Source organism: Poecilia latipinna, unplaced genomic scaffold (genome assembly GCF_001443285.1).
Source record: "Poecilia latipinna isolate Pla-1442-1.1 unplaced genomic scaffold, P_latipinna-1.0 Scaffold825, whole genome shotgun sequence".
NCBI classification, from domain to species: domain Eukaryota; kingdom Metazoa; phylum Chordata; class Actinopteri; order Cyprinodontiformes; family Poeciliidae; genus Poecilia; species Poecilia latipinna.
Window position 1 is genome coordinate 3,904 of NW_015113441.1, and position 25,872 is coordinate 29,775.

Sequence of the window (25,872 nt, forward strand, 5' to 3'; positions counted from 1 at the left end):
CTCCACTGCTATTTAAAAAATGCCATAAACATGGCAGAAAAGTTTATGTCATCAGCCCACCTTGAAGTAAAAACCAACAACAACAAAAAAAAAAAAACAATTGTGCAAATAAATTATAAAAAGCCTAAAGTGACTGCAACTGCCCCTGCTGTGCGTTTACTGCAAATATAGAGCATGTTTGTCGATGCGAACTGTTTCCCACGCCTCGCATTCACACTCACATGATCGTGTTGATTCCCGAAAGCTGCTGGAACATCTGAAGGCCGCATCCCACCACCAGAGCTCGGCGAGTCGGGGGGTAGGTCAGCATCCGCCAGATCACAGGGCCATCTGGAGACACGAGCCAAAGCACAGCAGAAATTAATTACTGTCTCAGCACGACCTCCACCCCCCACACCCCCCCCAAAAGAAACGCAAAAATCTAATAAACATTCAAAACAAACTTCCCTCAGACGAGGAGAAAGCAGCAAGACGCCTGCTGCTAATGCCAAAAATGCCAGAAATTTTGAGGATAATCAAGAAAACTGGAATTTTCCAAGTTTGAAAAGTCTAAAATTTGCACACACAAAAAAAGAAAGAAAACTGAGAAATTTTGAGATTCAGCTTAGAAATTTTCCAAAACACATGGAAATGTCAATAAATTTAATCTCAAAGTTTTGCAGTGGTTTCTAGTAAAGTTTTGACTTTTCTAACTCTCATTTCTGATTTTTCTTTCTTGAACATTTCCATAAATCTCAAAATTTGAGTTTTTTCCTCAAAATCTTTCAACTATTCAAACTTAAAAATTCCCAAGTTTTGTATTGAAAATGTCTGAGATTAAGTGTTTCCTCTCACATTTTCAAACTCAGAAACCTCCATGTTTTTTTCTAGAAAATTTCTCAGACTAATCTTGAAATCCTGAGATTTTCTTGCAAAGTTTCGACTTTACAAACACAGACGTCCACATTTTTCTGAAAAATTCTCGAAAACAATTTCTGAGATATTTGGCAGAAATGTACTCCTCCTTTTTTTTCTTCTATCTATAAGGGCCCTCACACGCCGCCGTCAATCACAGAGGTCACTGAACCTTCCACATGAAATCTGCTGAGGCTTTTTCAGCCTTTCTGAAACGTGGGAACGTTTATCTCTGGGGAATCAGCTTCCATCTTTCCATTTTAGACACTGGACTATCTCAGTGTGGGAAGAAAAGAAATATTTGAATTTTCTTTGGCCGAAAGGAGTCTCAAATTGGCACGACGGCGGAGCCACACTGTGATCCCCAGCACAAGCAGACAACTGCTGCTTCCAGGAGGAAACGTCTCAATAAGAAGAGGGAGCGACTGGACAGACACTGAAACTGCTTACTGGAGGAAATACCCAGGTAGAGCTAAAGAGTAAAAACTCTCACATCGATGCATAAATACGCACACAGGACATGAGACACATGCTGATTATTTGGGAGCAGCTGCGAGTGGGAGGACTCTGGACAGGAAAACGTGTCCTTTAACTGTTTGACAAGCGGATCAGGCTGTGTAAAGGACGCCCCTGCTGACACACACCACGGTCCTCCTTTTCTTGGCCGCCTGTCACATTTCTGTCAGGACATTAGTTTTCATTTCGTGTCGCAAGGCACCACTTTTATAACGGCAAAAGAAATTAGTAGAGATGATAAAACATCTCATTTTGAGCCATAAAGTTAGTGGGGGTTTTTTTTTTGTCAGTCTGCCTGGTTCTTTCACACTTTAGCTCATTTTAAAGTCCCAGAGTGACTCCATGTCCAAAAGTTCATTTATGTCACTTTCTGGAGAGTGTGCTTGATGCTCCTGTTTAAAAAAAAAGACAGTAATTGAGGAGGTTGATCACACAATGCAAAATTTATCATGTGTAACCGAGTTGAAAAATAAGTAAACACATACATGGAACTGTGCAGTAATGATGATGTGTAAATGTCCAGTTTTTATATTTTCTCAATTGTTTAGCCGATCGGCTTTAATATGCCAACCTGTTTATAGTTGTGCTCATATGTTTGCATGCCCTGGTTTTTTTTTTTTTTTAATTGATTTTGGCTGCTTGTTAGAGAATGGCAGAATGTTAGAATCAGAATAAGAAACAATAAAAAAGGTAAAAACCTTACCTTTTTAATTAATTTTAATAAAATCAATATTACGAAAATAAAGTCATAACATTATAAGAAATTAATAAAATTACACAAATAAATTCCTAACATTATCAGAATAAAGCCATACTTTGAGTATAAAATCATAGTATTATGAAAATAACATCATATTATTCTTGCAATTTTGTTAGAAATGTTAGAAACATTGTTTTAGCTGCATATTCATCTTTTACGACCAAGGATGAAAACTACAATAAAGGAATATCATCATTGCATTTTAGGCAATAAAATGTTTATTATCGTATTTTTAAGAAATAACTTATTTGTTTATTTGCATCTTTTAATGCATTTCTTAAAAAAAAGGTTTAAGTGGTTAGCTGAAAAAAATCTGACTAATCTTCAGCATAATGGATAGAATAATCGTTGGCTTTAAAATCAACCAAAGACAGACCGGCTCACTAAAAGCCCAAAAGAGACAACGACGTCTGCGGTGATGATGATGACGATCTCCATATGTTTCTTCAATAACGAAACTCTCCTCTAACAATGAAAAGGAAGTGTTTTTAAAAGCACGCCGATTTCCACGCCATTAACCCGGTAGAGTTTGATCGGTCGATCCCGAAGGACCGGAGCGGAGGGCCGTTATCCGATTACCTGGCGGTGAATCAGATTTATGGACCGGAGTGAACTATCAGGACAGCTTAAAACCCACACGAGGAGAAACAACTCCACCAGCCGAACATTCACCAAGCAATCATAGAATATTAGGTGTCATTTCTCTTTTCCCGTCTTTCCCCCCTAATGAGCGGCACGAGGGTTAAAGCGGCATCCCAAACCCGCATGCTGAAACAATCACAGCTCCATTTCCTCAGATGAGCGCCACCCAACACTAACTTAATCAGATGACATACTGGAAAGGAAAAAAACAACAAAACATGAAAAAAAAAAAAATAAAATACCATGAAAAACAAACCAGCAGGCAACCAGTCAGGCACAAGCGCAGTGATTGGGTCCCACAGTACTGCAGTAATTGCATGTACGTCTTCCACATTGAAACCTTCCAGCACCATCTGTGTCATTTGTGGTCGATCAATGCAGCAATTATCAACTATTTTATCCCCCCTCCCTCGTCCGTCGAATGTGCTCGTCGTTAAGGCGAGCAGAACCTGAGCTCGGTGCTGTTTTTCGATTGGCACAACAATAAAAGCACCCTTCTTTAACGTAGTGTAAGTCATACTTACAGGAAGACTAAAACATACGCAGAGCTATGCTAAAATGAAAGGCTGTTGTGATGTAGAAAGCCTGAAACCAGCTTTATTTGACAAGATAATGTCACAATAAACCAGTTAATTGCACGATAAATTAAAACGAGCTCAATAATTTTTCTTGTACGTCTCTTTCTATCAAAAACTGGATGAAAAAAATCCCTTTTTTGAAGGACAATTTTCTTTACAGAGGCTTTAATGTCCATTTCATTTGTTGTTTAGCTTGTTTTGTTGATTTCTTTTGGACGTTTAATATGTTTTACATTTTCTGTGTTAAATGTTTGTAAGAAATTAATGTTTACTGATTATATGACTTGAACATGGTCTCAAAACAACAATATTATCAGTTATCGCGATAACGTCTGGGACAATTTATCATCCAGCAATATTTGTTCTTGTGACAGGCTTAATCCAGTATAGTCTAAATGAAAAACTAATCTGTTTATTATGGAAACTGGCAACAAAAAAATAAATAATAACCCAGTTGCATATGCGTGAACTATTAATTTAATATATTATAATAACAAATAGGAAATTATATTTACCAGAAATAAAATAAAACTTTTCTTGGAGGAGTTTCTTGAAAATTGCATCCTGACGCTAAGGCTACAGTTAGCAAACAAGTTACAAAGGGTCACTGATCATTGTTCAAAGGTATCAGTCAGGGGAAGAGTACTGAAATAAAAACCTCCCATTACATTGTATACATGTGTTATCGTCCTGTCTTGTTGTTTTTTTTTAAATTGATGGGGGGAAAAAAATCAGATTAGGTGTTTAGATTAACAGTTGACCTTTTAGACTTAATTTAAATTCAAAGAACTGAAAACACTGTAAAATATGGCAGAGATGGCATCATGCTCTGGAGTGGATAACGGGGTTTTTTGATGAAGTGGGTGAAATTGTGAATAGTTTTAAAATTTTGACCTACAGGTGTCTAGCTAGAAGAAAGAAATTAAAGAATTTCAACCGTGGGCATCTCTCTGAATCCATCTATACATCTATACAAACAAAAGAATGACTTAATGAGAGGAGTATTAGAGTTCTGAAATTACTTACTTGAGTTAAAATGGATGTTTCTAAAATACGTACTCATAATCTGGTGGATTTAGAGAATGTTTAGAAGGTACAGAGGGCAAATGTTGCAAACTGCAGGATGGAATAGAGGCAGAATGCAAAGCAGCAAGAACACTGGCAATATTCACAAACACAGAATCCAATGGCGATTTGTAAATCCTGGGTAAATCAGGCAAAATTTGGGTCAATCTACGGATCAACGTGTGGTCCAAAGTATCAGCAGAAATTGAACAATGTCCAATCAAGAGGCCCAGAAACAGGCTTCTCCCATCCGACCCAATCACGACGTCCTGGGGAAGCGAGGGCTCGGAAAGCGACTCCACTTATGTAACAGAACGGGCTGCAATCAGGAGCTGAGTCCCTGCAATCTTCCACCTCGGCCCATCGAATCTGCAATAATTATTCCGTCCACATACTCCGTGTCTCCAACGCTGCTGCTCTTCTTCTGCGCTCCCTCATCAGAGTAAGAACACGACATCCTGCACTCCATGCCGTCGAGATCAGAACAAGGTTAGGACTGATGGGGAATAGAAATTAGATCCACAACTGTTGTCTGTGGAGCTGCTGAAGAAGCTAAATAATGCAAAGATTTGGTTGTTTTAACCAGGAATCAGAACTGGGTTAAGCTAACGTCTTTTGTGCATTAGTTTCAATTGTGAAAATTGCGATGGGATGAGGTAGTTTGTCGGCCGGATTGAAATTAGAGTATTTCACAAAACTGCAACGGAAACTTTTTTTGCATCACATGGGTTGCATTGACCAACAACTGAATGTTGCTACTGGCAGAAACGACGAAGAAGACGGACAAACCCTTTTTTTGCACATTCGTAATGGAAACGCAGCTGGTGTAATTTCAATAAATATTAAATAAAGATCCCAAAATGTATTGTTCAGCATAATTAAAGTAAAGGAAAAAATGTTAGGAAGAAGTCTGCTGCAGGGTTAGCGTTGTAGAAGCTCAGAAATCAGTTCCACACATCTGTACACACACCTTTCAGACTTGCCAAGACTCACACTAGTTTCAGTTGAAATTATGTCTTCAAATTTGTATTACTTTTCCAGCTGTTCAAATATGTAAGAAAAACAGACTGCTGTAAGGTTTCCAAATTCGCTCCACATAAATCAGAGTGGCAATCTAGCCTGTGCTAATGGAGCTTCCAACATCTAAAACATTGTCTGGAAGGCGGATAATCAAACCCGCTAACTATCCAAGACTCCCGTCTGCAGATGCTGGGTAGCAGCTGTGTTTGTCTGAGGGCATGGAGGGGCCAGTGGTTGCCAGGAGCCCAACACCAGCGAGACAGATGGATGGAGCAATTGGCATCGCACATGCAGAAAATATATGCAGGTGTGGTCTCGGAGCCTGCACCAACACAGCGGGAAAACATGCCGTCACTCCGGCACAAAACCAAAAAATGTCTTTGTAGGTAATGGATCCAACTTTCTGTGCAGGGTGCTGTGTTTGGACTCGATTTTCCCATATTTATAATGGTGGAAGCAAGAAATTAGGTTAGTCGTTCAGGAGTTTGGGAAGAGATTATATGCATTTCAATTATGCATTATGGTTTTATTCCCCCGACAGGTAGCATGGATTGTTTAAATAAACACGGTAATTCACTTCTCTAGTACCAGAGGAAGACCATAAGCTCATATTGCTCTTAAGTGGAGTGTTTGCTGCTAAAAGCAAAGCTAAAGAGTTCACGCAGAGTGTGTTTGGTGAATGTGAAGATGTGGGTGGAGATAAAATTTATGACTAATTCAACCCCAAGGTAGTATCATGATAGCACATTAAGTGGCGACAAATTGTGTTTGCAAAGTTTTATATCATACACATGCAGAGAAAAGTGTGTGACCAAAATAATGTATTTTAAGCTTTTTTCTTCACTTATACAGACTTTTATACAAACTTTAGAGAGTTTTGAGTTTTTACCTACAAGACAACTGAAATTCACACAAACCTCGTTAATGGAGGTGGTTCCATGTGTTCTGAAGGAAGCTCGTTTCAGTCCTTGTATCTGGACGTTGCTCTTTCGGTCGCGATCTACATCTCATGACCATAAGTGACGGTAGGAACATTGATGAATTGATTCAGCTTTTCCTTCAGCGTGACAGACACCTATTCAACATCGGCAAAATTCCTCCAGGGACAGAGTTGTTCCTCTCTGGATCCACAAATTGCTGGTGGACTGGGCAATCAAATCTCCATGGGTCCTTCAGCAGATCAGCAACATAAAAATTCTAGTCCACATTGTTACTTTTCTCGGTGAATTCACATTATAGTTCACTTTTATCAATCTCTACTTCATTTTCCTTAAATGTGTGATGTGTTTGGGGATGTGTGACGGCATGAACAAACTCTGATGTGGACCAAAAAAGGAGACTCTGGTCTCGGTTCTGTTGAAGTGAAGTCTGGTGTGGTTTAAATGAACGCCAAGCGGACCGGAGACCACTTCAAAAGCAGAAAATAGACTGTAGCGCAGGGCATTGTGGGAGAATATAGCCAAACCAAACGCACAAGTCTAAAACTAGTGAGAAATGGCTTCTGTTACAGAGATTACAACGCCACACCACTTTTGCTTCTTTTTCGTGAGGAAGGAAGTTGAGCTCACGACTTGTTCAGACATTTTTGTGTCATTTCCTTCAGTGGTTCTTGGTGCAGCACCACTGCAGGCAAGGGTGTTGTGAGGTTTCTCAAAGAGTTAAGATCGTTTGACAGTGCAATTAAAAAGCTAACGGCACCAACTGAAAAATGGAACAAATGTTGCAACTTTGTGCGTCAATCGAACCTATCGAGCCTACCGGACTATAGAGCAATCAACTCCAACTTTTGGGAATCAATTGGATTCTCCTTTCTAACAATGTAGCGTGTGCTTTTAGAAGAAGGATGAGAAGTGAGATTCTTCCGACAGTTCGAGCACACTCCCCTCCAATCCAGGGAGTACAATACATTTTCTAAAAACTTAAATCTCACTTCAACAGCCAGGAAAGCGACTTTCTTTTGGTGTGACACTGATTACATCAATCCACAGAGCCAGAGACATGGATGTTAGGTCCTCGTGTCATTCTGTCTTCTTGTTTCTTTCCGTCTGTGTTGCCACCGGTGCTTTACCAAAGGTAGGATAAAAACCGAAATGAAAAAAAAAAGAAGAAAGGAAAACACCAAGCATGACTTGACGTCGTGATCTTTCGGTTTTCAGCTTGAAAAAAGTCAGCATCTGCTCATGCAGGTGAGGATCGGCTCGTACCAGCAGGAGCGCGGCGATATGTCAAGATCAGAGAAGGTCACGAGAAGAGCTGTCACCCGAGATTTGTCCGCGCCACCAGCTCTGGACGCAAGCCGCTGGCGGCTCATGAGAAGCATCATCACTGGAGCTCAGTGTGACGCAAAAAGAGGCAATTTGTTTTGCTTCGATAAAATCATATCCGTCTAGCAGGTGTTGCTGGCGGTGGACGCTCAGTCTGTAGCGGTCGCTGAGGTGTCTTCATGAGGTAACAGCCAGAAACAAGCTGCTGCTACTTTGAACTCACACTTTCTATTTCATATCTGCCCCTTCTGCAGTTGTGTTAGTTTTTCAGTTTGAACACATACTGTAAGAACTATTACATCATTCCCAGAGTCAATTTTCCACAAACTGCAAAAATAAGGATTTAGTTTGTCTCATCTTGTAGGGGAGTTTGTGTCAACCCAACATTTTTTTTTTTTTTTTATCATGCTGAAATTTATGGCTGTGTAAAAACAGGAGAGATAACGGAGCAGCATAAAATGTTCTCTCATGGAGTAAAAGTTTGCTTTAATTTCCCTCCCTGGATGCAGAGCTGGTGACGGGAGCAAGGAGGGGATCATGACAGCTCCACCATCGCACAACTCTCCTCGCTCAATTATTAATGAGCAGCTTAAAGCCTACTGGGAAACAGGCAAGAGTGGAAAGCTTGGACGAAGAAGCTCTCTTTGTTCGCTGTTTGTGTGTGGGGAATTATTCTCACTGTTGGCTGTCGGAAGCACAGAGCTACGGGCAGAAAACAGTCGTTATTTCTGGGCTGCTTAGGCACAGAGTACCAACAAATGTGGACCTTGAAAGATAAGGGATATGAAAAACCCAAAAGTAAGCCGAAGTGCTCCAGCACGAAAACAGCTTGGAGTTTGAATATACGCCACAAAAACAAACATTTCAGATGTGATCTACACTTTTGACTCTACTTAGACTTGAGATTTGGGATTAGAGTCTTAGCAACTGTCTTTATCTCATGTCGTTATGTCGTTAAGATGATTAGTGTAGCTTATTTAAGTAAATCTTATCATAGAATATACAGTTAACATTACGGACCATAACTGGTCTGTACAGGGTTTCTGTAGGTTTCACCAACTCAAATTTAAGTCTTTTTTAAGACTATTATTAATTACATTTAAGATCTGTATCACAACAGAAAATTACATTAGAAATGTACACATTTTGCAATGCTCTCTACAGCCTTAACCCCCCAGGGCCAATCTTTTTGAACAGAATGCACCTTACCTCATGAGGGTTAGCATCACAAGTGAGCCCATGGTAAAGACAAATGTCATCAAAGCCGGGCAACTGGCAATAAATTTGCACTTACTAATGATAGATGCAAAAAAAAAATCTTGCGAGCTAGTTTTGTTTACTATGTGCTAGCTAACTATGTACAGAGTTAGCTAGCAGTGGTATATTAGCTGCTTCTTAGCAGTAACCTCAACCGATTTGAATATGTCTGTGTGTGACTCAAACCTGACAGAAAAGGGCTGCAAAAAATTAAAAACAAAAACTACATAGAATATACAAGATTAAATATTCCTGCCATGGCAAAATGTAAGACCTGTGATTAACATATTTGAAGCCAACCTAATTAGAAAAAATGAGTTTAAGACATTTTAAGGACTTAATTTTAGATGCAAAATCTAAGAGTTTTTAAGTCTCCTGTAATATTTCTCGACAGTACGCCCATTATTGTTCACATTTACAGGTAGTAAATATGCTAAGTACTTAGCATATGTGCTAAGTAATATATTACCTCCCAAAATGGAGCATTTGATACATTTACCAAGGATACAACATTTGCATACATCTAGTGAATATTTTTTCTTATTAATTCTGCTTACAAATACACAGCCTCAAATAAACTCCACATAAGCTGCAGCTAAAGCCTTTTTTTTGTCTTAAACTGAAATGCTAATTAGAAAAAAACATCATTAGCTGCAGTGCAGCTAAAATGCTCTTGGGATAATAAAAAAGTAAAGATTTGTTTATGCCTATTGTAATCCTTGAAATATCAGAGAACTGCACATAGAGCTCGGGTCTTATAAATAGCATATGACTAACAGATGTCCTAAGGCCTGCCAGTGGATGGTAACCATGAGCTCTCGTTGCACATAGACAGTTTTACCAGGAAGATATGATCCAGGAGACACAACCAATCATCTCTCTGTCTTTTTGACACAAATTGCTTTCTGCAGCTTTTCTATTATTTCAATGTCAATGGGGGAAAAAAACAACAATTTATTCTCATTAAGTTGATCAACTTAAAACGGATTTTTAAAAAAATCCAACTACAGTGTTTGAAGTTCTTGCGACCTACTTCTACACGCAGAATGGTTGTCATTACTTTAGCAGTCGATAAAGCAGACGACCAGCAATGGCAAACATGAGTCACTAAAGCAGAGTGATAGCTGACGTCGTCACCGGTGACGTTTGCTAAATCCGTCTGTTGCATGAATGCAAGCTGCGACCTACGTTTCAAAAGACGAAAAGATGTGTGAAGCCGGAAGTGACCCCTGTATCTGTAATAAAGTGAATGGGGCTTAGAAATGGAAAAAACTTGATGCAAAAATGGAGTAGTATAAAGATTGGATTAAGAAAAAAAAGAAAAAAACAGGTCTTGGAACAGGAAGACGGGTTGTGGTACCAAGTTTGGGAGGGTGAAAGGGAAATCCACATGACAAAAAGAAAAGGAAATGAAAGAACAAAAGTAAATACAAAGAAAGGAAATCCTTAAAAAAAAGAGCTGCCTGTGAATCTTTTTAAATTCTGATTTTCAGGGAATCCACAGATAACGTTGTAACCTATAAAAGCGACTTAAAATCAAATCATCAAAGGTGATAAATCATAAACAGCTCATGTATTCAAACTCCGAGGCAACTGGATTTTGTGCTGAGTTCTCACTCTCGATCTCGTCAATGTTTTAAAGCATCGCCTTCCCTTCCTGCGTACGTCACTCTCGCCTCCCGTCTGAGGGGCCCCGAGACCGGCTGAGAGGCTTTTATGCAACGATTGTATCAAGTAATTGTTTTTCGCAGAGCAAAGACTCCCAATGTGCTCAAAGGGCTTAGTCAAAGCAAAGCCTCGAAAAGATTAGGTAAACAAACGGAAGTCTCATCGATCTGTTCAAGCGGAGTAAATAGTTCCGGACAACCTCGGAAGAAAAAAAAATGGAGAGAAAGCGACAGATGAGCTGAAAAATTGGATTTATAAAGAAAACGTGAATGATTTTACATCAAACTGAAAGGTGAAAATTGTCCTTTTAGACTTGAAGTAACAAACGCACAAACAAGTCTTAGGGTAAGGTTAATGTACTTTAGAAGTTAATGGTAAACCTTAGGGTTGTGGGTGTGTATTTATTTACACCAAATCATCATAGAATACTCTCATGTAGCAGAAAGTGTCTTTTTCTGCTTCTATTTTAGTGCCAAGCTAAGCTGTATATAAATATATTATTGTAAGTACTCCACACCAAAGCAGTGCATTAATGGTTAATAATGAAAACTTAAAGACGCTTAAAGAAATACTGCTTTTTTAAAAAAAATCAGTCTCTGTGAAACAGTTGAGGCTCCTGGTTATTTACAACAGTAGCAGAGATTGCTGGATGTATGGAAAGCCAAAAAGTACAAAATTGCTTAGTAAATGGTCACCTTGGATTCCAGGGGTGCCTGGCTATGCTAGCTTTACAAAACATTTAAGAAAGGTAATGGTCGTCTTTAGTTCTGTGCATGTTATCAGATAAATATATGTTCACAATCTTGCATCCAAAAGATAATATCCATTTGTTTGGCAACAGAATAGAAAAAAAAAGTAAAAGATCATTTCAAAGGCACGCCACACCAAAACAGTGCAAGACTGGCAAAAACAGGCAAGACCTTAAAAATTAGCCTGGCTATTTTTATTCAGCACGACGTACAGAAAGCATGACACAGTTTGCGACGACTGTTGGTGTTCAATAAATTGAGTTAAGTAGATTAAATTAGATCCCTAATAGGCATGGAGAACTTGCTAAACATCCCTCATTGATGATTTAAACAGGGGCAGTGCATGAGGGTGGTGAAATATATTTGACTTTTTCTGTTTTTAGATATGATGAGAACTGATAGGAAAAATTAAACCCAGCGATTTACATTTGAAGCAATTATCTGATCCCATTAAGATACGAGTCAAATGTTCCAGCAGCAGGACCATGTTCATTAGGTTTGTTAATTATATCTAACAAAGCTTTGTTCCTTGCACTCATTTCAGCGTGAAAAAGAGAAATAGGTAATTAATCTAGATTTTTATCCAAAGGGTTTGACAATTTAAACAGTTGTATTTTTCACCCTTAATGTTTTAATATATAACAAATGCCTTGCTATGGCAGCTCCAGGTACCGAGATGAAGAACAATAACGAAATCAAAAGAATTTTCTCTCTGGAGCCAACGTTGCCACTATGTCCTTAATCAACACAAGCCTTAGCCTCTGTGCTAGACAAATATATTATCATACATGCTGCAGAGCAGAGATATGAATGATCAACAGCAGGTGTTCTGGTCAAAGGAATAGTGAATCGTTACGTCATTTTGAAGCTCGCTGGCGGTAGATTTAACGAGCCATTAGAATTCATGACTCCCCAGAGACCCGCCTGCCTCTGGCGTAAATGACAGGCTGTCCTCCCGACGGAGATGAACAACCTGAAGGGATTTCAAACACTTAGAAATGAGACCAGAGAGGTCAGAGAGGTCAGAGGGGACACAAATGCTGCGCTTAGCAAACTTGTGCTGATAATTCACGTTGTTTTCAGATTGATGTTTCATATTTTTTATCTCAAAGATTGTTTCATGGGAAAAAAGGAAAACCCTTAGCGCAGCCTGACCAGCTAGCTTCGTGTCAGTATGGTAACATTATGACCACCGGTGAAGCTTTTAATAGTCCAGCTGAAATCCCACCATCAATCCAGCTTATAGACCGAAGTGCAGGTGTGCTTGAAATCTCTGAGTTTTTCTTGCATGCAGGTATTGTGGCTTTGTATGAAAATGGCATCAGAATATTGACTGAATTAACGTGTCAAGATCACCTTGAACTTTCAATGCCAATTTGATGATTGAATAACCTAAATGACACATTTAGGTTGTATGTATTTAGCCAATAATTTAGCAGGAAATGGGGTTTTTGAATTGAAAATTATGCCTATTTTGACAAAAAAAAATTTTTAGTTAAAATGCCATTAATTAATTAATTACAGACTCTGCAGTTAACTCACACAAGCAGTTTGATATGTAGACAAAAGAGCCCATTAATGGTTCCCAGATCATCATTTAAAGCGCTGCACGCCTCACTTGTTTTACTTAAGGTCAATGAAAAATTCAGAACGTTCTACGTGAAGCCGAAAATACAGGAAAACAGCTCTTTCACCGTCAAAACCCTGCGACAAAAAGCTACATAAATGTCCTTTGTCACATTGAAATAAGTCGGAACATGCATTTTGTTGGATATAATTTACAAATCAACGAAAGAGCGTTTGCGCGTCGACTTATGAGGACAATTTAATCCCGCTTCTACTCTTTATTCCCGGCCACTGTGCTCAGGAAAACTATTAGCGTGCACGCTAAGTGCATATGCCTTCTTGGGGTGAGTCACAACCTTACTGTTGTTATTGTATAAAAACCTAGGAGAATATTGTCACAAGTCAAAAGTAGCACTAATTGCCATCAAAGTGAGCCCTGTGATTTCCAGCCAGTGAAAAGCTCCAGTCGTGCTGTTAAAAACCCCTTTTGTTGATTCCCTATTGTGAGCCGAGTGTTATTCAAGGCTGAACGCAGAAGATTCGACTTTGAGCTTCAGAAAATTCATGAAGTTATACAATCGGTTACACAACCTTATGTTCTTACCTGATCTTACAAAGTTTTAGTAACTGGCACAGACATTCAGAGAACAATGCGTTTTATCGCTCCGAGTCCAAAGCAAACGTTCTGCCTTCTTGTTTGACGTATCATACAAGTTTCCAGATTTTCTAGTCTCTTCCGTCAGACTCACTTCAAAACTTAACTCCATTTCATCCACCAACGCTTATCGCATACACATCGGTTTGATGTGAACACTGTTCATTCCCGAATCAGGTTACTGTCTGACACAGTGTACACGACCACATTTGTAGCAATTGTAGTTGTAGTTTTGTTTTGTTTTTTTCTCTGACCTTCCAGAAAGACAAATGTGGCTTTCTTCAAAATGTTTCGGTTGCGGAAGGCTTGGGACAATCATGAGTAAGAAACTAGACATATGTTACACTGCAAACAGCTAAAATATTCCGTGCAATACCTTTAAAGGTGACCTATGGGCTATACAAAATATGTTCATTAAAAGTTTTGCACAAAAATAATTCTTAGAGATTTTAGTCTGCTCAGTTCTGCATATTTTGAATTCCTTTTTTTTAGGGTTCTGCCACCTTAAATCCAAATAAGCTACTGCTGGCCACGCCCCCATCTCAACATTTACACTCAGATGTGAAAATGGCTCCAAACAGATGTGCAGTTGTACAACTGTAAATATTTGAAAAGCAGAACTGGAGCATCCTGCACAACCAACAAGAATACAGTTAGTGGTTTCCGGATGGTAAGTCTACAGCAAAACACTTGTCTTTTTCCAGCAGCCAATGTACAGCGTATAAAGCGGTAAAACTCCAGTGGGGTTGCTAGGTAACAGATTGGGCCAGCGGGCCGGTTGCTAGATGAGCAGCAGTGCCTGCTGATTTGTGACGTTGCTTTCTGGAGATTTTTGAAACGACTTGTTTTCCAGACACCAAAAAGCGTTAGCTCAACACCAAAAACCGGCGGGGTGGCTTTATAAACAGTTGGGTTGTTAAAGTGAATTTTGCACAATAAGTCCCTTTTAAGCTTAAAGAGTTTTTTGTTCTCGAATCAATATATCAAAAATAATGAATAAAACATAGAGATACCCGCATTATAAACTCAATTCTCAATGTACTTTGACAGCAGAAGCAGTAATCAGATTTCTGTAATAAATAAATAATTAAAAAAATCAATTGTGTACAACGTGGTCTATGTTTTTCCCCAACATCACCACATTTACACGGTGAGTTCTTTTGATAGCTCTTTGGCAATTTATTTTGCAAACATAAAAACAAGTAGCATCCAGTCCATCAGCAGAGCACTGCCTTATCTTTAAGCTAATTATCGTTAATCAAACTCTGTGTTTAACTTTTCTTAGCTTACCTGTTTCTTTCTGTTGTAAACAGATAAGCAATCCCGGAGCTCCTCGGCGGTTATTAAGCGGATTGATTTTTCAGCAAAAAGTAATGACCACCGTGACCACTCACAAGGCCCGGCTCATGCTTCAGAGATCAATGAAGCCCCCGCCGCAGGTCATAATTAAACAGCAATAAAATGCTGGACAGCATGAGTGCGGAGTTCAATCCTTGAATACTTGCGTTTGGAGTCGCAGTGAACAAACCAGGGGTGGGTACGGAAAGCAATTACTGGAGTGTATAGAAAGAAGAAAAAAAATTGAATTCCCTAATCTCCTCTGTTTGCTTTCATCAAAAGCAGCTTGCTCATCCTCCACTAATGTAGCTTCCATAATAAATTCCCAGGTGGGACTTTGGGGGTTTCATCTTCCTGCACTCTGCCATGCTAACCCCGCCATAAGCTCATTACTGTTCAAAACGGGTCAAAGCGTGTCATTCCCACATGTCTTGTATCAACATATTTCTGCTCCCCGTAAACGTAAAGTTCCTCGGAAAGTGTTTTGAACTTTTTAGTTTAACCTTGTGTTGCTCATCAAGCATGTATGTAGAAATCAAAGTGGGAAACCAACACAAATTAGTTAAGTTAGATTACATTGAGAACAGCGAAGGTTGGATATGGGAAAGGCAGCTGCTGCCTTCAAAATCTGTCAAATTACGACACCTAAAGCTCATAGGGTGGCCGGCTCGATCTTCTTAAAAGGTATTTGCTTCATCACGACTTTTTAACCAAACACAGATCAGCAGTAGAATTTCACAAAACACTCAATAATCTTAAATTATTAATGAATAAGAGCGAAAATAAAGGCTTTCGCTAGGGGCTAATGCTTAAAAGTTCTTCTGGGTGTTTTTTCCCCCCTGTGTTCTTATGAAAAAGAAGAAAAAGAAAACCAACATTGCAAACAATGCTGTAAAATCAATTATTTACAAGTGTGCCGCGGCAACATATGAACAGCCCTCTTTTGCAAGTAACACCGCTGTTCTTTTCAATTATCTGGAAACGGCTGGTCAAAGCAAGTCCAACAGGGCAGCAGCTTGGAGAGGAGATTGCTTTGGAGCACAAATAATGGGAAAGTAATTGCTTTCAAACTGATATGAATAAATATAAATAATAAAAAAAGCTCTTAATTTTTCCAACTGTGTGCACCCATAGGCTTGAGTTAGTGTTGTATCTGTACTCCATAGTTTAAGAGCTACTTTTAAACTAAGTAAATAAGGTGAGATGTACTTTCCACCTTAAGCACACTACAGCCAGGGCTTCAATAATAATAAAAAAAAAGCCTTAGATCAATTTGTGTCCAGTGTTCTGATGGCCCAGTCAAAGTTCAGACCAGAGAATCTGTTGAATAATGCTTTTCAAAGTTGCCCTTTATCTCATCCGACAGCTTGCCACACTTCATCAGATTTTAATAAACCAACTGTGTCATTCCCCCCCCCCAGCTTGCAATTACCAGAGCACTTTTGGTGCTACTTTGCGTTTATCCGGCAATAAATTATGTTGCAGTTTGTGATAAATGAGACTGACTGCGAACCGGTCCAAGGCGTTGTGAACACTTCTGTGCGCCTCTGGTTGATCTGACACGATTTTCAATTGAAAGACAAACATCGGGTGGATCGGCACGTTTTTCTCTCGGTCTGCCGATTGCGAAGTAACTCACGACATGGCGGGAGAAACGCAGTGTATATATAATTTTTGGGCTCTTTATGAAATGCTCTCGCGTCGCAGCCTTCTCCGCCGCTCAGTGTCTGCGCGTGCCCTTTTGTTTTCCTCTAAGAGTCCGCCGCTTGCCGCTTCGTGGAATGAGAGCGGCTGTGGACAAGCTTTCCGAAGAAATCGATGCGTTCAATAAAGTGCATTACGGGCTTATTGTGACGAACGCACCCGTGGTATGTCTGACAATTGACCTGAAATGTTTCCTTGGTATTGCTTCTCCGTCATGATTGCTGTCCCAACACCTTCATTTTCCACTTCACTTTCTCTTCATCTCCAGCCTCTCTGCTCCTTTCTTTACCACTTAGCGTGAGAGGCGGCTATTTATGCTGGTCGATTTCGGAGCGGACAAGCATTTCAATAAAACAGTAAAAGCAGGGGGATGTATCAAAAGCGATAACATGAATGAAATAATAAAATATCGCGAAAAAAGAATTGAAGTGTCTCAGACATCTAAATTTGGATGGTTGGATTTAAATGAAATAAAAATATTCCCAGTTTTGACCTCTAGAAGATTCCCGTGGGTAATATCAGCTCCTTGACTTGTCGCCGTCTGCCATTATGAAATGCTGGAAGTTGATCACTGTTAATCTCCAAGGTAAGATGAAAAAGACAGTGTGAAATATTGTTTCTATGGTAACCTGTCCACTTTTGTTTTTCCAGTGTATGCCACACACAAACACATTCATATTCTGCGGGGTTACTGTCAACCTTTCACAGGATTTAGCATTATAGAGCAACTTACAGGCAAACATTTTAGTTTGGTTTAGTGACTGAAGAAAAAAAAACCAAGCTAATGTGGAAAAGATAAGCTGATGTCTCAAATATATATATACTTTTCTTTTGCTTCATTTCATCAAAGCGATGTTCTTACAAATGTTCCAAATTAAATGAATGCTATATTACATTTTGAAATTTTGAAAATAGTGGCGGCAGCATCACTATCCTTGAAAGAAAACATCTCGGAAACTGCAAAAGATTCCAGACTAGAACGGAGATCCATCTCTTGGACACAATAAATACGTTTTTATTTATGCGTTCTCTTTGTATCGTGTATGACTGAGATGCTGCAGAGAGCCGCTGAGCAAAACCTGACGGAGGACATAGAGTAGAAAGAAGCCTGAGCTACGAAGTGAAGGGGAAAGAAAAGGAAATTGGATTCATCCCTCAACTAATCAACCTTGACAACAGAGAACAACACGTCTCTGGAAGACATGGCATCTGTGCCGTCCCCGGGGGTCGCCACGGGCCACGGCGTAGAGCCGCCTCTTATTACACACACGATCACAAATAATCACACTCCGATGTGCAAAGGCAGAGCCGGGGCTCTGGTGGGACTCCGTGCGCGAGTCCAGCGGTCTCGTTTTCGTTTCGCCCGCTTGTCCTCTCTGTCGCTGCAGCTCATCCTCGGCTGAGCACCAGGAGAAACGCAGCAGACACACACTCACACAACTTATGCTCGGAGTTAGTGGTTCACATTTGAGCCAAAAGCATGTAGTAATCTAAAAAATAAATAAAAAAGTTTCACTTTAAACTAAAGCATTCTTTATTTTTAGCATGTCTGTACTTTGAAGTTTGCTCAGCAGACACAGTACATCATTTTCTTTTGCCAACATTCTGGTTCCCCTGATTTTTTTTTTTCTTTTTTTCGGGTTGATGGTGATTGCGGAAATCTGACCCGCTTCACATTTTCTCCATGATGTTTGGGAATAAAAAAAAAATTATCTCACTAACTCAACCTGCGAAGAAAAAGCAGAAAAACTTAGGTTAAATTGCACAGTAGCAGAAGATTCCAAATAAAACTTGCTACGACCAAATTACCAACATGTAGTGGGGATGAATATGGAGGTGCGCAAATTGGAATTAAAAGAAAATTTACTAAATTAATGGAAACCTGCCAATTTTCATGCCAACACGAGTCATGTGTCAGCTGAATGCTTCTGGTGGAAATGACGACGAAAACTGCAGGAAGTGGGGGGAAAGCAAACTGGCTGAGAGGCTGAGAGAAGCTGAACTAGAAGCAAAATATGGTTGTTTTGTTTTATTTTTGTTTAGCTTATAAATCTGTGTAATATATATGCTTAGTATCCCAATCCACACTCCATTCCAATAGGTGGTGGTAGTGCACACCAAGACATTAAAAAGAGGAACTAGACGAAAAAAAAAAAAAAAAAAAGCTCAAACCAACTGGGAAAAGTGCAACAGTGTACCAGAAGAAGAGTTAATTTCTGCCAAAAAACTCCATAATTTTGAGATTAATCTCAGAAATGTTCTAGAAAAAACAAGGAATTTTCTGAGTTTGACAAGTTTTTCTTGCTAATGTTTGACTTTTCAAGCTCGAAAGTTCTATTGTAGAACATTACTGCGATTCATCTCAACATTTCTGAGTTTATTCTAGCAAGTATTTGACTCTTGAAATTTTTTTGGGTGGAAATTCACTCTTTTTTTTATCTACAATGTCCCTAACATGCTGTTGTAGAAAAGAAACACAAGAACAGAATGCACAAAGGAATGAATTCATATGGCAACAACTTATTGCAGTAATAACTCTGAGAAACGAGATTAATGTTTCAAGACATTTTAAACAATAATAAAGAACTGAAAAGTGATATATATAAAAAAAAAACACCTGGATAATATGAATCTTTCCTCATAACGGATTAGGTGACCTTTAGAAAGTTGTCTGTGCAAATCTAGTTATGTCCTGCTTTCTTTTCTCACAATGGCTTTCTTCACATTTTAGAGAAGAAAATGTTACCTGTTCCTTTTTTATAACAAGGCTCTTACAAAAGGCTGACCTTTGATCTCACATTATTTGACTTTGCTCGAAATCAGACACAATAAACAAACAAAGCATAAAACATTAACTGACCTTTTGAATCCGCTCATGCCGCTCGGTGCGACTGCGACCCGCTGTAGTTATTTTCCGTTCAGCGCCGTGATGTTTAACGTTCATAAATGTTCCTGTCGCCCCTACTCTTCGTCTTTACCACAGCTTTAATGGCTTTTCTGGAACAGTGACACGTTTTGACGTTACATGGGCGTCAAACGTTTGGATTGTTTTACAGCGATAGCTAACAAACCTCAGGTAGGGTTTTGTTAGGGCTCTGTTAGTTGTCGTGGTTGGTGTCATCAGATTAAGATGAATTATTCATGAAATAATTTGATCTTGTTTTAGTCGAGGGTAAAACTGAAAGTACAAATTTTCACTAAGTGGAAAACGTTAAAAGCAGTCTGTTAAAAGACTTAGCATAAAAAACATTCATATTTTACACCTCAGCTGTCATAAAATAGCTTCTAGCTTGCAAAACCATGTAACTCAAGTTAAAAGTAAATATTTAGTGAAAGTTGAGTTGCAAATTAAACTGTTTGGCAGCATTAAATTGACAAATAATCCAGTGGGCTAATTGCTAACAAAGTTAGCTAACCGGTCAAAGCTAGCTGTGCCAATGATTGTAAAACAAACTTATTCATAACATCTGTCATATTTAGGTTTAAAGTTATCACTTTGTAATCCACACTTGTCCTTTGAATGGAAGTAATGTTTAGAGTTTTGGATTAGCCAAAGTTCTGGCAAGAATTTGAGCAAAAAATTCCTCCATGATGGATCTTTCCATCGCCTCTGATTAGCTTCTTCCCCACAGCTCACAGAGTGGCTTTTTTGTTGTTTTTATTAAGGCGTATACATAAGTGGTTCAGAATTAAAGAAACAAGCAATTATTGATTTGCTTACAAAAAATAAAACAACTAAAGATCAACTGGTCTCCACTCCTAAAGATTTAACATCTGAATACGTTGGTATTTTCTCAATAGTCCACAGCGGCAGCTGAAGCTAAGACAGAGAGTGAACATAATAGCCAATAACCAAAACAAAAAAAGTTAAAAAGCAAAAATAGTTTCAAAAAGCCCATAGAAATCCAAATCACATGTGAAAATAGCTGCAAACAGATGCAATCTTGCGTCTTTGAAAAGCGGAAGTGGAGCCTCCTGCACAACCAACAAAGATGTAGCAAGTGGTGTCTGGATTGGTAAGTCTACAACAAAACACTTGTCTTTTCCTCCAGCTGCTGCACAGCAATTAGAGCGGTAAAACCAGCTGACCAAACATGCAGGGTTGCTAGGTGATGAGCTGGGGTTGTTATGTGAGGGGGAATTGATATTAGAAAGTTCAAACGTTTTTATCAACAGCGCTCTGTGTCAATGCTCATGGTATTTTCTTTCACTTTTGGAGCTTGTGATGCAGACATGTGCTTTTTAGCGATCCAGTCACCGATGCCATTAGACTTGGCTACTTCCTGACCTCACGTGGCTTTCACGTGTCGCATTTTCACATGTGGACTTTAGAAGAATACTTCTGGAAGAGTTCCACGATGTGAACACAATCCATCATCATCTGGTGGAGGCCGAGCTCTTATCAGACGGTTTTACAACCTTTTCAAAACTGACAACCATCAACATCTGGCTGCTGGCTCATTGGTGATTTCCTTTCATGCATCGTCACGAAGAGCCAACGTTAATATTTTACTGCTCTTATTGACAAAAAATAAAAAAAAATATTAACCCCCACATAGTGAAAACCTACCATTTTTGCTTTCAAGGTAAGTTAATATTACTTAATATTGAGTTGCCCAACACAGAGGAATCTAAATACAGGCTGATTCTGGAGGAAAACTTGTTAGAGGGAGCAAAAACTCCAGAATGTGGCAACAGTTCACCCATTTTCCCTTCCACTCCATAATAACGCACCACTTTATGTTGGTCTGCTGGATAAAATCCTAGATAAACATCTTGAATATTTTGGATTTAAGTGTGAAAAAGTTTTCTTTTTCCCGTCACACCCCAAAAACAGACAACCACAACAACAAAAAAGCATAACCTATCATGAACGTGTAGGTATTTGACTGCATGTGATTAGCTTGTGCTGCTGCGTCCTCGAATCAGCCTGTGTGCGGATTATAGAGGGATTACAGGAAGATCAAGATGAGACATGAGTGAAACAAATGTAGGATCAGATATCAAAGCCGAACGGACCGCTGTTCTGACAGCAAAGTCGGCACGCTGCGAGTCACAAACCAAACGTCTCCGAACGTGCGGTGGATGAAAAGGTCAGCTCACTGTCCACCAAATTAGCACTCATATCATAAATCAATTTCTTTTTGCATTGATCTAAATCAGGTAGGGCTCAAACTTGTTGGATCAGTTATTCATCTAACTTTAATATGTACTTTTTTTTTGTAACAGAAGTACAACAATGAATAGTGGTGGCAGTGTGTTTAACCAGGGAAAAAACACAAACTGGAGGAATGCTACTCTTACATCTTTTAATATTATGCCAGTGAAAAAGAAATCCCAATTAATTTTTATAAAATCAGTGTCGACAAGTCAAAGCTTTGCCCTATTTTATTTATATATTATTTGTCGTTTTTGCAACGCTTCACTCATCTTTCTGAATAAGACTGGGAACGAGCTTTTATTACTGAAGGGGTAGTATTGTATATTGTCCAGGCACATAATGCCATTTATAACACAATCAAGTAATTATGTTACCTTCAGTTGTTATAAAAATGCTGCATCAAATATCACTTAAAAGAAATTTGACTTTGTAATTTAACGCCTTGAAATTGGGCCGCTGTGTCTTTAAAAAAAAACTCCTGCTCATTCTGAAACTCCGCCTTCAGGAAGTCATCACAATACAGCTTCTCTATTAACCCTTTAGCAACGTTTTTACCAGCGCTGCACATAGAAGTAGGTTGTATAAGGAACTCAGCAGATATTCCACCAGGTGTTTGCTAATTGCTGCTGGCTAGTCTACAGAAGCTGAGTGGGAAAGAAAGGTATATTTCTGATGAGGGAATAACATTATAACATGATGTAAAGCTCAAAAAAGTCAATATTACATAATACTGCCCCTTTAAAGCGACTGCAGCTCAGATTTCATCAACAAGCTCTGGTTGGATTACTTGTAAAGAAAACAATCCTTTTGTGACAATTTTCAAAAAGATCGAAAAATGTCAAATAAACATCAAGCAGTCCTGAAACCAGCAGCCAGAGCGCCCTGCGATCTACTGCTCAAACTGTGCGACTGACAGGTCAGCAGGGTGATTCTAGGACTGCAGCAGCAGGCAAGTGAATGATTTCATGTTCCTCCAGTGGGAAGGACTTCACGGCTCCACAGGAGGAGAACATAAACAGTCTGATCAGCCTCGCTGTGGACGAAATCAAAGGGATGGAAAAGAGAGCTGCCGTCTTCAAAGCTCGGGGTCCTGACTCTGTCAGATGGGAGTTGTTAATAACAAGCTGAGGAAGCCTCTGTGGACTCCTCCAGCACAGTATGCAGGCCTTAGATTCTGGGAGATTTCAACTGCCTTGAAATGACTGTATATTAGAAGGTGATAATGTAGAGCACGTGTGTCAAACTCGAGGCCGAATCGGAACCCGCCGTAGCTTCTAATGGGTCCCTCTAGATTCCGAATTATATAAATCAGCTCTTCCAGTTATTTGCAAAATTCATGCAAAATCAACATATCCCCGCTATGAGTTTATTACAATTTTTTTTTTTTTTTTACACAAAAATGACTGCCAACTAGCACCTGCAGGTGGCCATATTTCGTATTTTTACAACACTGCTTACTCAGCCTTACTTTGACGTTCATTTTGGGAACATTTCTTGAAAGTATTTCTAAATGAGCGCCACAAAAATCTGGGATTTTGATTGAAAATCACAACAACAATCACCAAATCTTGGAGGGACTGATCGATGTGAAAAGACGTTTGAATATTACAGTGGCTTGCAAAGATATTCATATACCGATTCTACCTTTCTGTGTTTTATCACATTGAAACCACAAAGATAAAAGTAATTAATCGGAGATCAATATGAAACATCAACAAAAGGTGGTTCCACAAAGACCCAACCTTATAATAGATTCCTATTTAGTAACATTAAACAACCCATTTAAGTTAAGTAAGTTTAAATAGTGAGAGGAAGAGACAGCAAAGAATGTGTAACAACATCCAACAACTTAACATGTAAATGAAACGTTAAGTTCTGATTAATAAAAGAAGCTCAGCATGATGAAGGTGCTGTGGGCCGTTTTCTCCTTCAAGGGCTTTGGGAACTCAGTTCCAGTACTTAGCATCATCAACTCTTTCAGATTTTATGTCAGAAAACTTGATGCCTCATCAGAACACGTAGCTAAATCAGTACAGAAACGGTTAACCAGACAGTAAATCAGACACAGCAGGCGTGAGATGAGCCGAAGACAAGAGAGCTTAAGAAAAGACGCTGAACCTGCAGCGATCAAAAGCAACCAGAGATCCCTCTGTCTGCACCTCCGACGTTGTGACATGAAACACCGAGCTGTGTTTGGTGAACGCCAGTGAAGACATGATGTGACTTTCCAGATCACAAAAGTGACTCTGTCGCATTGTCAGCCTCACCTCCTCCGCTGTCCTTCTCCTCTTCCTCGATGCTGTTCTTGATGCTGTCGTACTCCTCGTCGATGTTCTGGTTGCCTCGGATCTGGCTGAGCACCCGGCGGGCCTTTTGGGTCAGCCCGCGCTGGATCAGCCAGCGGGGGCTCTCCGGCAGGAAGAGGAACCCGACGAACTGGAGCACGGCGGGAAGCACGGACAGACCCAGCATGTACCTGGAGACGGAGGGAACGCGCGGAATGAGGTCTCTGAAAAGGTCTGGCTGGGTGTTTCTTAGCCGTTAGCGTCAGGTGGTTCGACTCATTAAAATTCAACAATAGCACAATTGGTAAGGGTTTACTGAAGTCCTGTGCTTCAAAGCTAATTAGGCAATTCAAATTCCCTGAACATAATAAGCTAAGTGAATCTATAGCGGTGGAAGGTTTCCCCCAGAAAACTCACTAAGCCCGGTGGTTGGGCGCTAGGGCAGACGTACATCCAGCGTCCCGTCGTGTCTTTGAGTTAAATTTGTTTTAAAGTTGACAGGAAATTTAAAAATATCACTTGATAATTATGTGTTATCAAAAGGTTGGAAGATTCATACAAACTATAAAGTCAACTATAAAGTCACCAACTATAAACTCTTAAAAAATACAAACATTTTAAAAAGACTTAAAGAAATAAGAAATGTTTAGCCTGGTGGGGCACAAGTAAAGCCTGGTGGCCCGCCAGGCTTATAATATACATTAGGAGAAACCCTGTGGCGTATTGCTACATGTATTCGTAACTGTCACAGTACAGAAAATCCAACTCAGTCGTTAAGACTTCCACAAGTGAAAATCAAAATAACTCCACACCGAAGCAATGCCAGAACGGTTAGTGGTGGCTAACACATAAAACCTCTAAAGGCTGTCTGTTATAGTTTTGCTATAGATCTGTAGAAAGGTTCATTACAGGCTATGTAAAGTGTTGAAAAAGAGTCACGTCACGTGGTTGGTAAATGTTTTAACGCTTATCTATTCCTTTAAATTTTCTTGATACCGTTCTCTACAGTCTTTCATTTAGGAAGATGTCAAGGCATTACCCAGATAGACAGTAGCTAAAGCACTCCACACCAAAGCATTACCCAAATGGTTGGTAACAGTAAATTCTGATTGTTTTCAGTCAGCACTGTGTCACCTTTTAAATTCAGATGAGTGGTGAGCATTTTACTGTTTGGTTGTTTTTTGTTGTTGTTGTTTTTTATTCTGAAACATTTGTTGTTTGACAAGTGGATGAAGACACACAAAAACAGTAATAATGATCCATCCAGCTTGATTATATTCATAAAAATGTGAAGGGTTTGTGTTATAAATAGCATAAGGTACCTAAACAGACTAACTTATAGATATACATTTTAACTGAAGGGGATGGATTTTTTTTTTAATGCTTAATGACCAAAATCAGTTTAACGAAACTCTAGTGATGCTTTCTAGGGTAGGCTGGGTTCAGGGACTGTATAGAATTCAAGCAAAAAAATAAAAAATAACATTTGGTGACAGGAATTTCAAGAAGCTTGAGGACGGGAGATAAAAGCTGAGTTGATTAAAATAAAGTGCATATTTAAGGCTTTTCACTCCACTCAGCAGCAAGACGCGTCACTCAGGAAACATTTCAACTTTCAACTCCGCAAAAGTCATCATCATGCATGAATCACACCAATCAGACACTTTCTGGACAATTTCCTCAGACCTGCTGGCTTCTGAGCCAGATTCCTTCTTTTTTATAGATATGTCTATATGTATATATTTATATA

At 39.3% G+C, this 25,872-nt stretch overlaps 1 protein-coding gene across 1 annotated transcript in view; it reads right to left on the reverse strand.

The window, feature by feature from the left end:
- Positions 1-186: 186 nt before the first annotated feature.
- Positions 187-25,872, reverse strand: part of LOC106956524 (proton myo-inositol cotransporter-like) — a 45,318-nt gene continuing 19,632 nt past the window's right edge. Inside the window, exons 3-4 of the mRNA XM_015047418.1 lie at positions 24,105-24,313; positions 187-330 (exon numbers count right to left, since the gene is read on the reverse strand). Of these exons, the coding sequence (XP_014902904.1) occupies positions 218-330; positions 24,105-24,313 (322 nt within the window). The 3' untranslated portion in view covers positions 187-217. The remainder of the gene's footprint in view (positions 331-24,104; positions 24,314-25,872) is intronic.